This window comes from Cuculus canorus, chromosome 1 (assembly GCF_017976375.1).
Source record: "Cuculus canorus isolate bCucCan1 chromosome 1, bCucCan1.pri, whole genome shotgun sequence".
Classification (NCBI taxonomy): domain Eukaryota; kingdom Metazoa; phylum Chordata; class Aves; order Cuculiformes; family Cuculidae; genus Cuculus; species Cuculus canorus.
The window spans coordinates 26419736-26437332 of NC_071401.1; the positions used below are offsets into that span (position 1 = coordinate 26419736).

At 37.8% G+C, this 17597-nt stretch overlaps 1 protein-coding gene across 5 annotated transcripts in view; it reads right to left on the minus strand.

Annotated features, from left to right (window-relative positions):
* The window catches only part of TRPC4 (transient receptor potential cation channel subfamily C member 4), a 154751-nt gene that overhangs the window by 14528 nt on the left and 122626 nt on the right, over window positions 1-17597 (minus strand). For all 5 annotated transcript variants that reach the window (XM_009568700.2, XM_054088220.1, XM_054088208.1 and 2 more), the window contains 4 exons: window positions 15763-15902; window positions 7480-7793; window positions 4593-4788; window positions 2709-2903 (listed from right to left, as the gene is read on the minus strand). In XM_009568700.2, coding sequence (XP_009566995.2) covers window positions 2709-2903; window positions 4593-4788; window positions 7480-7793; window positions 15763-15902 — 845 coding nt within the window. The remainder of the gene's footprint in view (window positions 1-2708; window positions 2904-4592; window positions 4789-7479; window positions 7794-15762; window positions 15903-17597) is intronic.

The following is a 17597-nucleotide window of genomic DNA, read 5'->3' on the forward strand; positions in this document are numbered from 1 at the left end:
AGAGATGGATACAGCCCTATTGTCTCATAAACTTTGAGATTTCCATTTTTCTTTTATAAATTTTTTTTTTTAAATTTACTCTACAGAAATTAACCAAAAATGTCCTAACTCTCTCCCTTATCTATCTCCTCCACTCCCAAACAGTTCAGTAACAGTGGTTCACACTAAAATCATAAGGAAGCCAGTTTCAGCTCCTTCTCCTCTGTTCTCCCAAGAGAGCATCTTTTCCCCCTCAGGATCTTAATCATTTTGCAATGGAAATCTCTCCTGCCAGAGTTGTTCTGCTTGGAGTAGATAATTAAATATTCACTGGAGAACAGAAGCAAACCTGGGTCTCTTTTAGCCCAAGCTGTTTGCTTTAAATGGCACTTGCTCTTTCTCTCTCCAAACAGAAATTCCATCCTGAAACTGGAGCCTTTCACAACAAAAGAAATTGGTATATATTGATGAAAAAGTCAGGGTTTAAGGATTTTGTATTTTTTTTCATTAAGGAAAGAAAATTCTATTTGGAAAACTTCTCAGCCAGTTCTGTGTATAGACTCCCTGCCCTTTGACCCTTTGCTACACCAGTTTCCAAAAGCCAATCTGCTAATTTCTAGAAGGTGATATTTCAGAACCCTCTTCCTCACCATGCCATTCAGCACAGACTACCCTCCTTTATTATTCCACAGAGCCAGAAATACGTTCACTCCCAGAGCTACAGTTTGAGAGGGGAAAAAAATCCCTTATCCTGGGTGAGAAATCTAAACAGAAAGTATTATCCTGAAGGTTTTGCAGGGATATTTAAGGGTATTCTGGATTAGTCTCAGTCAAACAGGGACATTGTGTTAACCAACCCAAAGTCCTCAGCTGTTATACACTGGTATCATTCCATTAATTTAAATATCAATCTATCAGTTTAAACTAGCTAATCATGCCTACCAAATGTGTAACAAAAGCCTAGAAGCATTGCCCTCCCACCCCCCCCCCCCCCAAGTACATGACTCTTCAGATTTTCTCTTTCTAACAAAGTATCAGTTTTTCCTCCAGTTGGTCTTTGCATTTACTTCTTCTCCTTGCTAGGTTACACAGTGATGTTTTATTCTTTAAATTCTTCACTATTCATGCTAGTTCATGTCTTTTATTTTATTTCTATCTGAATCACTCCTTGTCTCACTTCACTGCTTTTCTAATATCAATTTTAATGGGGTTTTTTTTCAGTGTTTGTTTCTTGTAATCTATGACTAGGTTGTTTAGCTCTCATTCTCATGCTTATAAGCTTCCTTTTCTGGATGTTTCCTTCCTATCTACAAGAATGACAGCTAAGTGAAGTATATTTTGATTTCACAATGTACTTAGTGGCCAACAAGACCAGGATATTGTAATAAGCCTGATTAGAGGCTTTCCACAAGGAGGAAAAAAAATCATTCATCAGCTTAGGAATTGTGAATTAGTTTTATCTGTCACTCTTCCTCTTTATCATGTATCTGTATACCCCTGTGAATTTGTTCCTCCAAGTATACCTGGTGATTAAACTGGATGTCAGGACATGACAGGAGAATATGTAAGGAAAGGTCAATAGAGTAATGCTCCAGCAGAAAATTATATCATATCCCCGTCTTCTTTGAAATGAATGGAAGTTTTGCTACTAAGTTTAACAGCATGAGGACTATAACTCTTTCTTCTTCCCCTTACCTGCATATGACACTCATATCCTCATTTTGCTATCTTAGCTCCTAACAGACTTGAAAACATAGATATTCACCAAATCCCTGTGGTATAGTGAAAGTGCAATTTTACCCTCATTTAATCCACATTTTACCCACAAGACTTTTCTTTATGTTGAAGTTGACTAAATGCAGTCTAGTTACTGAGGGACCAATACACTTACTCTGGGGAATGCAAAAACCATAACTGTTCGGTTGGGTTGTTGCCTGGATGTTTCCTCTGACAATACAGAAAAACTAAGAGGCTGACAGAGGTATGCCAACTGGATAAAGCTAGGAGGGACAAATTCAAATCTGCTTTACCCACTGCAGCTACCAGAGAAAGTCTATGGCTGAGATATTAAACAGGCATCTGCTGAATCCAGGTGCAGAATTATTCTTGCTCCCCTTGTGTGTCTTTTCCCTTTCTTTTCTAGAAATTTCACTGATAATCAGCAGTATTAGAACGGGCTACCAAAGTGATTCTGAAAAAACTCTGTTAATTTATGTAGGCAAATGCAAAGGTAAATGCTATTACCTTTCAAAATATTTAATGGGAACAGCTTTCAGTAAGAATGCTTTTACAGTAAATGCATTTTACTACACGCAGAGACAGAGAAACAGAGAATATTCTGTGATGAATACTTTATACAAAAGTCTGTTCTTCATGAAACATCAATGATACTTGAGCTGTGACACTTGAGCTAGAGATCAGCAACCACACCTTTGGGACTGGTAGACAAGTATAGGCACTGGATCTCTCATATTTGTATTGCTTTTAATCTTGCATTATAGGTAGCTGAGGCACAGTCATAGTTCATATCATCATTGTACAGGAATATGATGATGCTTTCTCTTCAGTCAAATACAATGATGTGAATTAAAAAATAAATATTGTCCGCTACTAATATTCTCTAACTCATAGGCATGTTATTTCTCAGTTTGGATGCTCTATAAGGCTGAGAAAGACACAACTATATAGCAAAGAAGAGGACTATAGGCAGATTAAAACGCAAGACTTACCCCTATTGTTCCAAAACTTTCAGGCTTTCTTCTAATTTTTTTCTTGCAAAGGTGTCTCCATAACCATTTGATCAGATACCACAGAGACTTTGGGCTTGGTATGACATTAAAAGGAGTGGGCAGAGTTCCTCCTTCTTCAAAGTAGCTCATCCAGAGCTTTGTTCGAGCGAACTTCCACTCAATGTCTGCATGATCCTGTGCACAAGAAATATAACATCAGCACGGTTGTTGCTGTAATTAAAGGGGTAAAATAAACCTCTAAAAATCTGAAAACCTAAAAGTAGAACAACCCTGAAATACTAATGAATGTTCTTAAAATACTGGCATCTTCCTTTGACAGAAAGTCTTCAACACACAGCAAGGCTAGAGTGCTTTACTTCAGTCAAGAAATGTTAGGTAAGTACAGTACATATCCACTTTCAACCTTCTCTTGCCACAAGCTTTTAAATAATTAAAATTCTGTCAAAAAACGAAGGATAACTACAAGTGGAAAAATGCCACATTTCTGGAAGAGATGTTTTGTTATAATAGCAACTCATTATTATTGCACAAGATCACTCTAATTACTCTGCTGTGTAGCAGCTTCAATAAGCCTGTAGGTTTCATGCACTATCTCAGTAACTGCCAGCCCTAGTAATTCACAAATAGGTTACCCAACATATGTTGAGGCTACTAAAACTCTTTTTTTCCTCCTACTTCAGTATTGTGTATTTGTATATGTACTGTCTTTTTATACTTATTTTAAATTTTCTTTCTTTTTCCTTCTATATAGTATTGTATAATTTTGAAAAGTTTGAAAAAAATCAAAACTAAAGTCCATGGAAGGATTGCTAAATACTAGCAGCTGAACAAGTTTAAATCACTAATACTAGATTTGGATAACAAACATGGTAACAAAGAACATAAACTACAGGTTTAGCCTAGGCTTTAGTATTTAGTCAGATATACAGCAATCAAAAGAGTCGTTGAGAAGTTGTAGCAGGAAAAGTATTCAAGCTGCAGTCTGAGTTTGATGAGTGCTAGTATATTGTGGTATTTTGTACCAGACTTTGCCAAATAGCATTATATAAACACATGTAGTGAGCATTTCTTTTGCGGAAAAACTTGTAATTTCCAGATTAGGAAAAAAGGCACATCTTAAAATCTTAGGGTAGTGGAGCTTTGTTTTATTTGTTTGCTTTCTGCATGATCACATTTGAATTATCATGCGATGAATCAGTGTTTATTTGCCCTAATCTCCTTAACAGACAGCTAAGAAATAAACATAATCCAATAACAAATAAGCCAACAGCTCTGATAAGGATAAGAACACAGGACACTGCTGAATGAGAAGTCATGACCTTTTGTTTGAATTGCTAATGAGTCCAAAATTGACCACGAAACATCAGATCCAATTTCTATTAATTACATATTCACACTATATAAAATTTCTAAAATAACAGCGTTTTAAAAGTTAATAGATATAATGCATTTAAAATAAAACAGAGAGACAGTCTTCTCACAAAGTCTCTTTCTCAGGAGAGGTCCTGCACAGTGCAGCCTGGGCAGAGCTGTAGCCTATGTCACTTGCCAGCACTTCAGGACACTCTTCTCAATTGACAGGCTGGCCTCTACAGCACGGCCACCTCTTCCCCATTCAGAGTTGTTGGGAAATTCCCAATCCAGCCAGGGTCTGGTTTCTGTGCCCTTCCAGAACAGTGCAAAAGAACTAGATCAAATCAGAGAATCCATTCCAATATCCTGCCAGCAAAAAATGTTTACTGCCAGAAAAATGGGATATAGTAGTAGAGAGAAGGGGTGTGTGTGTGTATATATATATATATATATATATATGTATATAAAATATATATAAAACAAATGATCTAAGGATAAGGAACAACTTACAGCAATAAGTTGGTAAGAATTATTCATCATGGCTATTAGCATGTTGAGTAGAACAACCAGAGAGATTACATTATAGGTACCAAACATTGTGGCCCCAACGAATTCCGTAAATTCATGCCTCGCTTTCACGTTGGTCACATAGAGATTGATGAGTCCAAATATAGACCAGAATAATGACTGCAGTGTTTCAAATAACCTGTAAAACAAAACCCAGATGGAATAGCTGTATAATAACAATATATGCACTTTTCAGATTTTTCGGTTTTTCCCCAAACACACCGAAGTCCTTGACTTGATTGACATGAATGATACTTATCACAATATAGGCAACATATATGGAATATCTTTCTAGGGAAACAATGTCTTAATGTTTCAAATCTGAGCCTCTAGAAATGCAATATTGAATCTATAAATAAGACTACGAGAAAAAGACTGATATTGTTCAACCTTCTGAGATCTTATTTTGGACACCTGCCTTCGCTACTGCCCTCTTGATCCTTTGCCTTGACTGTAAAGGGCAGAATAAGAAAAGTAACTCAGTGATTGTGTTTTATCAAGATGTTAAAACAATTATGGTATACTCATACCTACTTGGTGTTGTCAGTTTATGAATTTCTAATTTGAGTTGAGAGTCATTAAGATAAGAGGAATTGTATAGTTAGATGGACATTATTATCATTAGCATATGTTTTGTTTTGCAAAGAATAGAGACATTAAAACCAAAAAAATGTTGCTTTCAAATTAAACTTGCACTTTTATAAATAAATGATATGATATTCCCTTAGAGAATCACAGAATCACAGAATCACCAGGTTGGAAAGGACCCACTGGATCATCGAGTCCAACCATTCCTAAAACTCCCTAAACCATGTCCCTAAGCACTTCATCCACCCGTTCCTTAAACACCTCCAGGGAAGGCGACTCTACCACCTCCCTGGGCAGCCTGTTCCTGTGCCCAATGACTCTTTCTGTGAAGAATTTTTTTCTGATATCCAACCTGAACCTCCCCTGGCGGAGCTTCAGGCCATTCCCTCTTGTCCTGTCCCCTGTCACTTGGGAGAAGAGGCCAGCCCCCTCCTCTCCACAACTTCCTTTCAGGTAGTTGTAGAGAGTAATAAGGTCTCCCCTCAGCCTCCTCCAGGCTAAACAACCCCAGCTCTCTCAGCCGCTCCTCGTAAGACTTGTTCTCCAGCCCCCTCACCAGCTTTGTTGCTCTTTGGGACAAAAGTTTGAAGTTTGGGACAAAAGCTATGAAGCTATATAACAATAATCAACTTCAAAAAGTCCTCTGTGGCTAAATAGCTTGACAAAATTTCACTTTTGTATAGTGTTCAGCTAAACTATATTGTCATAAGTGTGGGCCCTGGTTGGCCCAGTTGCTCCTGATAATTTCGGAGCAACAATTTTCTGCCTGTTTGATCCCATATTTTCACAGTAATTGGAGTGAATTTCCCCCATGGCCTCTTTCCTGCTTCTTCACTCTGATGCCGGAAACAGGTTACGTGGACAGGGTGTGTGGGTCAATAGTTCTGTCCTCGGTGTACCCAGAGCAGAGAAGCTGCTGAACTGCAGGGACTTGTACCACCCTCAGCAGTCCTGCACGCTGGGACTTGCTGTCCAGAACTGGGCAAAAATTAACCCTTCAGCCTCTTTCCCTCCATGTGATATCATCTGGGAAAAGTAACTTTGTCATTCAACCCAGTACAGTGCTGCCCGACAGAGACTGGTGAGATGGTAGTATGCTTTTATTTATAGAAACTCTAGGTCCTGTCTCTCTGTTACTGTGATACAGTGTGCGTGAGAGGTAAAGTACTGCTCTGGAATCTCTTGTATGTTTTACAATTGCCTGAATAACTGAACAATCACTATTCTCCCCTGCTCACAGTAGCAGAAAAGGCTCATAAGGCATCGCTGTTTCCCTTGACACCTTCTTCTGGCACTATTACTGGTAGTCACCGCTGTTTCCTAGATGAATAATATGGCTTCCTTCAGTGTTCAGCTCTGAAAAATTTTACTGTGCTTTTCTGTTCAGATCACACAAAGTTTAGACTTGCATAAGATGCTGTTTCTGTGCAATATAAATATGCGATGCCTGATCAAAGTTACTTGATTAACATGATATAAACGGTGTTATTTTTATAAAATTATTTACTTTGAGAAGGAAGCCACTGCTAACAAATACATTCTAGAAAAAAGAAGTGTAGAGATAATTCATAGAAAGTAAAAGGGAACAGATACTTATAGTTGGAATTTGATTCAGATTAGAAGCCGAAAGATGAGATTGAGATTTAGTATTCATTTGGTAGTGTTTTGGTACTGTAGATCAACTACAGAACAGAGTGAAATAAAAATGATTTTTAAGTGAAAGAAAAATAAATAAACATTAAAACAGAAATTAGAATACACTATTTGATTATGCAGAGTAGACCCAAGTAGAAGGCTGAACTGAATTTTTTTTCCTGCTTTATCTACAAGGAATCTTCATGTTTTAAAACATCAAATTTACTTATTTCTCAGAAGCAGACATGGAAGAAATGCAGAGCAACAGCTGTCTGGATAAGCAAGCTCTGATCTGGTGATCTTTTTTTCCCTTAATTCTAAATATGTACTTTGTAATCTCATATTATCCCCCCTCCTCTTTAATTTATCTTTTTATCTTTTGATATATCTTGAATTGTAGAGACTTCACTGTGGTATGGGATGAGCATTACTACAGAGTGAAATAATGTTAACGTTTGGGGTTTTTATTAAGGTGACTTTAGATATGTCTGTTAGGACACCGCTGTAATACCAACAGAAAACAGAAAGCTTCTTTACTGTAAAAAGCATGTAAGTGATAAAAATACTGGGGGCAGAGGGAAAAGATAGAAATAGATCAGCCACTTACGTTGAAAATGCATTATTCTGCTTTTCACATCGTATTCCTTTGCAGTTGCCAGGTTCATTTGTCTCATAGTAGAAGTACAGCTGGTTCAATCCATTTGCAAAAGCTAGCAGCACAAGGCAGTATATGAAGAGAAACTTCAAAATATCCAGCAACATTCTTCCTAAAGATATCTGCAGAGGTCCCAGGTGAGAATTTGCAGTGAATAATGAGATCAAGCGTAGGGAGCTAAAAATGTTTGCGATTGCAAACAGGGCCTCAGCCACCAGGGTTGGATGCCACATGTCCCAGCTCTCCCGTGGAACTAACCCACTATACTGAAAAAAAGCAGAAGGGAAAAAATTACTCCTTGTTTACAGTATAAACAAGTATGCCATTTTCTTTATAAGCTGCACAAGTAATTTGCAGATAGCACAATAAAATTAAACAACCTTTGGAAAGCAACATATCTTCAGTAGGATTTTTTTATTTTAGAAAAAAAATGGGCATTGCCCATGTACTTGTCCTTCATTTTTATCTACAGAACAGTCCATGCTTCGTAGCTGTTTGCCTGTGTTTTGCACTTAGTTATAATTTTCACAGCAACAAAAGTAGTTCTAACAATTCTAACTGAGAGTAAAAGGAACAGTTTTTGAACATCTGGTGTTTAGAATTATAGAAACTTTCAGCTGTAAAACCAGATAAATTAGACATTTGGAGAACAGTGCAGGTATGCTAATGATGGATAGAAACTTGTAAGAACTTTGGCAAATTGGAAGAAAACATTTAGTCAAGGAATAAGTATATAGCTTAATCACTAAAACTGGACCAATGACAAAAAAATCTGTTTATAAATGAACCATGGCAAATTGCTTGTGTGTCTCATTATCAAAGTGTCTGATCCCTGGAACTGTGACTCTTCATTGTTCCTACTCTACCAAAAAATTTCTTGAAGATGAAAGATGTTACTTTGAACTAAGGCTTAACTACTGTGGCAGACTCATTATTATTTATTTGGTCTCAATCATCTGTTTCTCAGAACATATCTGAGAATAGAATCTATGCTGTGAAGCACTCTGAAATCATGGGATAGTATAATATGAAGCAGATTTCAAAGAGGGACTACAGTGCAGTTTGTATTTACCTACTGTAGGACACCCAGGTGCATCTTTCAGAACTCCTGAGCACACCCTCAGTAGTGAGGAAAGGGATTCTTCAATGTCACTAGCGCCAGTGATGACAATTCCACACCATGCTCACCCTCCAAAGGTGACTGCTTTCAAGGTCATTAAAGACCAGTTGAACATACACAAGACTATGGAACATGACAAAGTGCATCCCAGAGTCCTCAGAGAACTAGCGGATGTAGTTACCAAGCCACTCTCCATGAAGTCTGAAAAGTGATGGCAGTCAGGCAAAGTCTCCAGTGACTGGAGAAATGGAAACATCACACTCATTTTTAAGAAGGAGAACCCTGGGAACTACTGACCTGTCAGCCTCACTTCTGTGCCTAGGAAGATCATGGAACAGATCTTACTGGAAGCTATTCTAAGGCACATGGAGGACAGAAGTGTGATTGAAGACAGTCAGCATGGCCTCATGAAGGGCAAGTCTTGTCTGACCAACTGACCCAGTGTCCTGCTATGATGGAGCGATAACATCAATGGATGAGGGAATAACCACTGTTGTCATCTGTAAGGCCTTTGACACAGCACCCCACAACATCCTTCCCTCTACATTAACGGATTTGATGGATGGACTGTTCAGTGGATAAGGAGTTGGCTGGGTGGTCAAATGCAGAGAGTAGTGGTCAATTGCTCAGTATCCAGAAGAAGACTGGTGACAAGTTGTGTCCCTTAGGAGTCTGTATCAGGACCAGTGCTGTGTAATATCTTCATCAATGACATAGACAGTGGGATTATTGCACCCTCAGCAAGTTTGCAGACAAAACCAAGCTGAGTGGTGTGATTGACATGCCTGAGGCATGAGACGCCATCCGGAGGGACCCGGACAAGCTCGAGATGTGGGCTCATGTGAACATCATGTGACTTAACAAGGCCAAGTGCAAGATCCTTCACCTGGCTTGGGGCAATCACTGTTATCAATACGGTTTGTGGGATGAAGGAATTGAGAGCAACCCTGTGGAGGAGGACTTGGATGAAAAACTAGACTGGCAGTGCAGAATGCCAACTGTATCCTGGGTTGCATCAAAAGAAGCATGGCCAGCAGGTCCAGGCATGTGATTCTGCCCCTCTACTCCACTCTGGTGAAATCCCACCTGCAGTACTGCATCCAGATCTGGACTTCTCAGTACAGGGAAGACACAGATCTGTTGAAGCAAGTCCAGAGGAGGGTCACAGAAACGGTTGGAGGGATGAAACACCTCTCCTATGAGGAAAGGTTGAGAGGGTTGGGGTTGTACAGGACGGAAAAGAGAAGGCTCTGGGGAGACCACATTGTTGCCTTCCAACACAAAAAGGGGCTTATAAGAAAGATGACAATACACTTTTTAATAAGCATGTAGTGACAGAAAAACAGGTGATGGTTTTAAACTAAAAGTGGGCAGATTTAGACTAGATGTAAAGAAGCAATTTTTCACAGTGAGGGTGGTGAAGCACTGGAACAGGCTGCGCAGAATCAGGCTGGACAGGGCTCTGACATCCTGATCTAGTCAGAGATGTCCCTGCTCACTGTGGAGGGTTGGAACGGAACCCAAACCATTCTATGATTCTGTGATTCTATGACTCAAATTGCAGATGGGAACTGGGCATTGTTTTGGACAGTGCTAGTTGACACAGGACCCCATCACACTGGGCGTGCTCTAACAAACTGGTAGCGTGTGTGAGACAGCTCCAGTGCCTGACAACAACCCCTGGCACAGTTCTATTTACTCTTATAGAAACAGTCATAGCATCTGGCAGTCCTATTTTGGGGATGAGAAATGCAAAACTAGAGAACAATAGTCCATTGAAGAGCACTACTCAGTCTTACATTTCAACCACCACTGCTTTTGTTTTCTACAGGGTAGTGAATTAAATCCAGAATTGCTGGAGTCATAGGTCAGTACTCTCTTCATTAGACTATCCTCTTCCCTAATGATCATGCTGTAAAATTAAGTCTTAATGCATTTGTCAGTCTAGTTTCAAGAGAGATGTTATCCTGCCTCATCCACTATTGCCCTTCAGTCCAGTTCTGATTGATTCAATATTAGCGATGAAGTAGCAGTCAGCAAAAACCAGAACTGTTACCAGAGACACCAGCTAAGAGAGAAAAGCAAGAAGAAAATGAAGAAGAAAAAAAAAAAAATCAACATTTATTGAGAAAATAGAGGTGAGAATTCTTCAGCATGTTTTCAAAAATGTCATTCTTTGAATAATACTATATATTCCTGTGCAATCTGATGGCACTTTATAACCCTGGTATGTGAAAGTTTTCACCTATTAATAACTAGGAAAAACTGTCAGTACAAGCAAAGATTAGGTGCTGAAGAGTTCAGTAGATGATCAGATTAGGGAAAAGAACACAAGATGTGTTTGGGAAATAAGGTAAAATATATTAATGAATAAAAATAAGGAAGATATTTGAAACTATGAAGAGATGGAATTCTTTTTAGAGAATCAAAAGCGTCCAGTTGCAGGCACTTTTTAGGTGAAGGCAAGCAGTAGAACATTCAAAGGAAATTAATGGAAAAGAGAAAGTAATCATCAACATCATCTAAGGAAGTATACTGTTTAGAAAAACATGGAACTACAGAACAATGGATAAAGATAGCATATGATATAGTAGGAGAATAAGGATCACATTAAACCAATTAGGTGTGGACAGCCACATGAGCTCTCTGTCATGTCCTTTTACAGGCAGCAAAAATGGGCATTTCTAGAGCAGGAAAGCAGATATCCCAAACAGGTAAGATGAGTTGCTCTTTAACTTTCTCTGTTTCTTCAAATAGATTATTAGGGTAGAGGAAAGACTATCTTATAGCTGTAGTCTGAGAAGATGAGTCCAATGTTGTGTTTTGTAGAGGAGATGAGGTTAAGCAGATATGTGAGAAGTAAGAAATTAATCTTTGATGTTCTGGATTGAGATTCAAAACTGGTGTGTTGAAACAGTCAGTTTCAACTCATGCCAGTCTCAAAAATTAACACATCCCTGCTTTTACTGACTTGCTACCCAAATAAGAAAAGATCAAATGACCTCTTTTACAAATAAGGAAAATCAATGGCACAACTGTGTCATTTCAGCTTAACAGACTCTGCCTTTCTTGGGCCTAATTACTTCCTGCATGAGTGGACACAATCCAAAAGTTCTCGTGGTTGTAAGCAGAGAGTGAGGGCTGTTAATTTAATTTTGAAGGGACATGATTTAGGAGACTGGAAATACTTGTCAGAAAAATATTGAGAAAGGTGAAGGTTTGAGAAGTAAGTTTAGAAATAATCTGTGAAATATACTTGCTGAAAGAAGACAGTAAATAATATAAAGAAAATCATGACTGTGACAGGGCTATGACAACAAAAAGTTATTGATTTCATGGAAGACACTGAGTGGAAAACTAGAAATATCAAGGAAACAGGACAACAAAGAGGCATACATGTGAAAAAGGAAAAGAAATCAGAAGAGCAAAAAGACTAGGTATATTAAAACCAGAAACAGTGAAAATATGATAAAAGAAAATCCGTATTTTAGGACCAAACAACCCAAAACTTGACAAATTGAAGTATTTGTTCTCTTGCTCATGCTTGTTGATGTTCTTCTCTTCTATAAAGAATAAATAAATGGTCATTGTTCTAGGCAAAGGGAAATGTTAATAGTAAATACAGCAATGCTGACCTTGTTGAAAATCAAGATGTTGATATTTTGCAGTCTTTCTTTTATTATTTTGTGACCCTGCTGAATTTCTGTCCTACTTCAAATAAAACCACAACCTTTTGACATTTAACAAATGACATTTAACCATCATTTAAGATGATTAAATAATACCTATCACTGGCTCTTTTGTTGAAGGAAATGTACACGGCATATCAAAGGAAAATCAAGAAGAGCAGCATACAAATCGAGCAGCATATAAACAGTAGAATTTAAAGGCAAATATATAATTGTGCAATCATACCTAGGGAATACAAGATAATAATTCTTGATCTTTAGTCAAAGGAAAATGCAAATTTAATATTATAATCACTTGTGAGAAATAAATCTAAGTGATCTCAGTCGTCCCATGACGACAAAAGGCATGAACTGTAGATCTCATGAAAACAACGTAAACTCATGAAAAACAAATAGACATACAGATCAGGCTACCTGAATGCTTAATGGGCTGTTGGATCTTGGTGAAATTCTACCCCCTTGTTTCTGATAGTAAAAAGAAAGGTTAAACAATATTCAAGTCAGGAAAAAAAAATTGTTTTTTTTTCTTCTGAAAGGTCATATGGAATATGAACTCTTTCTGTTTTAAAAAGTATGTCCCAATCTTTGCATTCGTAATGCTGAATCCCAGAACACAACAGGAAGAGTGGAGGGAGTGACCTAGCAAAGAGCTTTAAAACAATGATTACATTGAGGAATTGAGTCTATAATTGTCCAGGGGGAAGGGAGGGTTAATACTGCTGTGTTAATGGATGCTTGGTCTGTCAATCTGGTGAAACACGACCAAAACCAGTTTTTAAAGCAAACACATCAGAAGAACATGTTAGTTTCTGCAAAACCGGTGGTAGAAGAGAAACATCATCATATTTACTACTAAACAGAGCAACTCTGACACAGTGGTCATTAAGCCAGTAAATATGGAGACAAATAATGCATTTTAGTTACTTTTCAGAATTCTTGCCTTGAATAGGATCCTGTTTCCCTACCAGCTTTTCATGTTGGTTATTGAGACACATAACAAATAATGGAAACTTGCATGCAATCTTTAGCAGAGTTGGAAACAAGCAGCACTAGGCCCAATGCTCAGGCTTTATAAATATTTGAGGTAAAGCAAGCAGGGTAAGTACATAACCTGGCATTGCGCTCAACTTTAGACATGAGGACAAAATGAAATATCTTCCAAAACCATAAAAAGAATCACTTTTCTTAGCACGTGACTTCTATATTTATAAACCCTCCATCAAACCAGATATTTTGCTTAAAATCAGTCATCTATAAAACATGTGAAAATGCACTATTTATAATCACATTATTTATCAGGGAAAGAGCATTTTCAGTGGATATACTGGATAATTTAAAATGATCTCTAATGCCAATACGCAATCAGAGACAAAAAGCATAATCCTTTGAAAAAAAAGAGAAGTATTTATTTTATTCGAAAACTGGTAATGAAACAGATAACTTAGCGTTATCTTGGCAATTCTCTCATCTTGAAATCACACTTGGTGTATTTTATACTATCCAATGAGCTGCTGTAAGTAATATCCATCTGCTTAACTACTTAACTCTCTGACACATTTGAGTCAGAGAGCCTCAAATGTGCAATAAACTCTATATATTTCTCTGGGGACGTCTGTCACACAGGAGGGTAGTATGAGGGCACTCTCATAATTTTATTGAAGGAAGTTGTTTAATATGTTTTCCTAGGTGGTTTGAGTTGATTCATACAAGGTAGAATATATCTAAAAAACTGGGCTATACGTTTGATCAAATAAATACAGAAAAGATTTATTCTATGAAAACCTACCACGTAAGGTTTAGGAAATGAAAATAAAAGCTTTATATCAAAACATACTGTTTGTATTTGGCATCACCTCAATCTCATGTGGGACACAGGTGGGGAACTCTGTTGTAGGTATTTGAAGGAAGCATTGATGGGTATTAAGTTACACTTGCTCTTTTAAGTAACAAAGGGTATTTGTATGCAACATTGCACATGCAGTAAAAAGAATACTAGCTGCAGAAACAAAGATAGTTCTTTATGCACAGTGTTGATTATGATTGACACTCAAGCACTAATTTGGAGAGTAATGGATGCACATTTTCCCAGATACCGTCACCTTGGAGTCTGATTAGCATAAACAGAAGCTGTCTGGGAGATGAAAGGAATGTAATGTCTTTTAATTAATATTATTCTAAAGTGAATAACTGGCCATCTCCAATGCTTTGGAAACATGCATTTTCAGTGAACTGTTTACTTGGTTACACGTACAGTGTAATGACTATTTATTTTTCAGTTGCTTTATGAATAAGGCATCCTTGCCTGTAAAAAGGCATTTCAGCAGCTTTAAATGACAGCTCTCCTCACGTTTTTAAGCATCTTGGTCTTTTCAGCAACAGCTCCAAATTTCTTTAAGTGAGAAGATTTACAGATGTTTGCAGCCAGACAGCCAGCATGCCAGAAACCTTTTTGAGGAGGCTGGTGTGTCAACAGACCACAGGTCTTTGCTCATTCTTGTCCCTAATCGGCTGATATGCAGACCCTTGTGAACAGACACAAGATGATATAAATTAGAGGTTGCTGCATTCTTCTATACTTATGGCAGGGCTGCAGCAGGAACAGCTGCTGTTTGAGGGTGGATATGGAGCCATAACTAGCTACTTGATGGCTGTTCCTTCTTTTCCAGGCCAAAAGGAACTTGGCAGAGAAGAGACTCGCCTTCTGTGCACACAGAGTGGCTGGTGGCAGGGAGCTTGAAACAGCTGAAATACAATGTTGATCACAGTGGCCAGTGAAAATGGGCTCATTATCTTTACATGGATGTGATAAGAGCCCCATGACAGATGCTAAAAAATGCTTTAATTTCCATTTAGATGTGGTTTCCTTGCATTTGAGAAAATTTCTGGATGAAAATATTTAATTTTATGAGAAATTTCTATTATACTATGGATTCATGTTCAATATACACAAAATGCAACATTTTCCAAGGCTTTGAAAAGAGGGGCTGTTTTGCTGGAAGGTACTTCAAACACTGAGAATATAAAGCTATTCATAAAAAGTCCATGAAAAGGATAAGAGAATGAACATATCCAGTCTCAATTGACTGTTTTCATGGGCCTTATTGAAAACCAGGCAGATTATGATGAAACATAATCTCGTGAGAGCATTATTAAATATTACCAGTGATTTTCCTGTTCCTAAAAATGTCAATATGACTGTAAAGGATTAACTAACAAAGGAATGCCTGGGCCAAGAAGAAAAATCTATAAACCACAATGTTTTGTTAGCTCTGGACTAGCTTCGTGCTACAGCTGCAGATGATTCAATGAGCACATCATATATCTCCTGAATTACTAAGCATGAAAACCTCCAAATGCAGAAGAAAGTTTGAAGATGTCTAATTTCATTTATCTTAAATATTTTGCTGATTTTTTAAAAAAGTTTACCTTTGAAAATGCAACAATTTTCAAAGAGATTGTTGCTAAGTACAAGGAGTTCATTACAAAATCCATGAGGTTCCACCAATCATGAATGTAGTCCTGTAGTCCACCATCCCACATCTGTTTAATTTCACCCCATATAAAACCTGTAAATAGAACATAATTCATTAAGCATTAATACAAAATAAAAAAGGCTGTGATTATTCTAGACACTTATCTCACAATGGATTGATTCTCCTTACATTAATTATCAAGGAAAGGTGGATAAGTGCTCTAAATTACACATCTAGTTAGGTGAAATTTTACCTTACTAATTCATGTTTCCAGAATTAATTTGTCAGGTAAAAATAATAATAAAAAAATCATCTGTTTGTACACGGGCAATTTCTTTGGCTTTCTTCAATATCTTTTCACATTGTCTGGTAATGAGTATAAAACGTGTCATAAAATCAGTCACCTCTGCCAACTCTGCCTTGGTTTGTGCTGCAATATAACTCAAACCGGAAAATATATGACTGCAGGAGTCAATCAAACTCATTAACTTATTTCAATTGGAACCCACACAATAAGGAAGGGAATGTCTGTTGTTGCTGTCAATGCTGAAGTAAAGTCTCTCTTTTCCATAGGAAAGAGTAGTGTCTTCAGCAGAATATTTTTTGTGGACTCCTTCCTTTAGGACATGAAAGTATGGAAACTGTTTTCAGGTGTGTAGAGCATGCATTGCACTGGATAGAATGTGGTGCAGAAATATTCAATCCCAATGGGAAATTTTGTGACTTGTGTGACATGAACTTGGCTTAGTAGCTCCAAAGACAAGCATATGGAGACACTTTAATGCTGTAAACATTAAAACCTCTCTGAAGATAATCCACATTATGATTCAATATGTCATGATAAAACATTTAGATGCACATTTCATATTATTATGGAGCCCTCAGCACAGGAAGGACATGGATCTGTTAGAGTGGGTCTGGAAGAGGGACACAAAGATGATCAGAGGGACAGGACGCCTCCCCTATGAGGAGAGGATGAGAGAGATGGGGTTGTTTAGTCTAGAGAAGAGAGGGTTGCAGGGATATCTTATAGCAGCCTTCCAGTACCTAAAGGGGCCTACAGGAAAGACATGGAGGGGCTCTTTACTGAGGAACATAGTGACAGGACAAGGGGTTATGGTTTTAAACTGAAAGAGGGTAGATTTACATTAGATATTGAAAAGAACTTTTTCACTGTGAGGATGGTGAAGCACCGGCACAGATTGCCCAGAGAAGTTGTGGATGCCCCATCTCTGGAGATGTTCAAGGCTGGGTTGGATGAGGTTTTGAGCAACCAGCCCTGACCATGGCAGGGGGGTTGGATATAGGTGTTCTTCAAGTTTCCTTCCAACCCAAACCATGAGTCTATGATTAGGATTCTATGGTTCTATGACCTACAGAAGTTTTTTGATAACAATACCAGTAGTTTATAATTTTTCACAGTTAATTATATTCTTAAATTAATTTCTTACTTTTGTGCTCATTAAATGGACAAAATTCACCATAAAATACACTAGTCTCTCACATATAGATGCTGAGACACAATTAATTCAATGTGGCTTTTCTTCACCTGCTTATCACATCTTCCTTAGGCAACTGTTGAACTGATTTTGGGTGCCTGTAGAGTCTGCATCACTCTAAACTGAGCTTAATTCACCTTAAACCTTAACATTCTATCTCAATGGTCTTCTAGTTGACTGCACGGAAAATTTGTCTTCTCTGAAACATGACTCCTTAGAAGTAATCCCTCCTCTATTTTTGTTTGTGTCACGTAGGTTCTAGAGTTATTTGGAAAGTTATAAGCAGCTG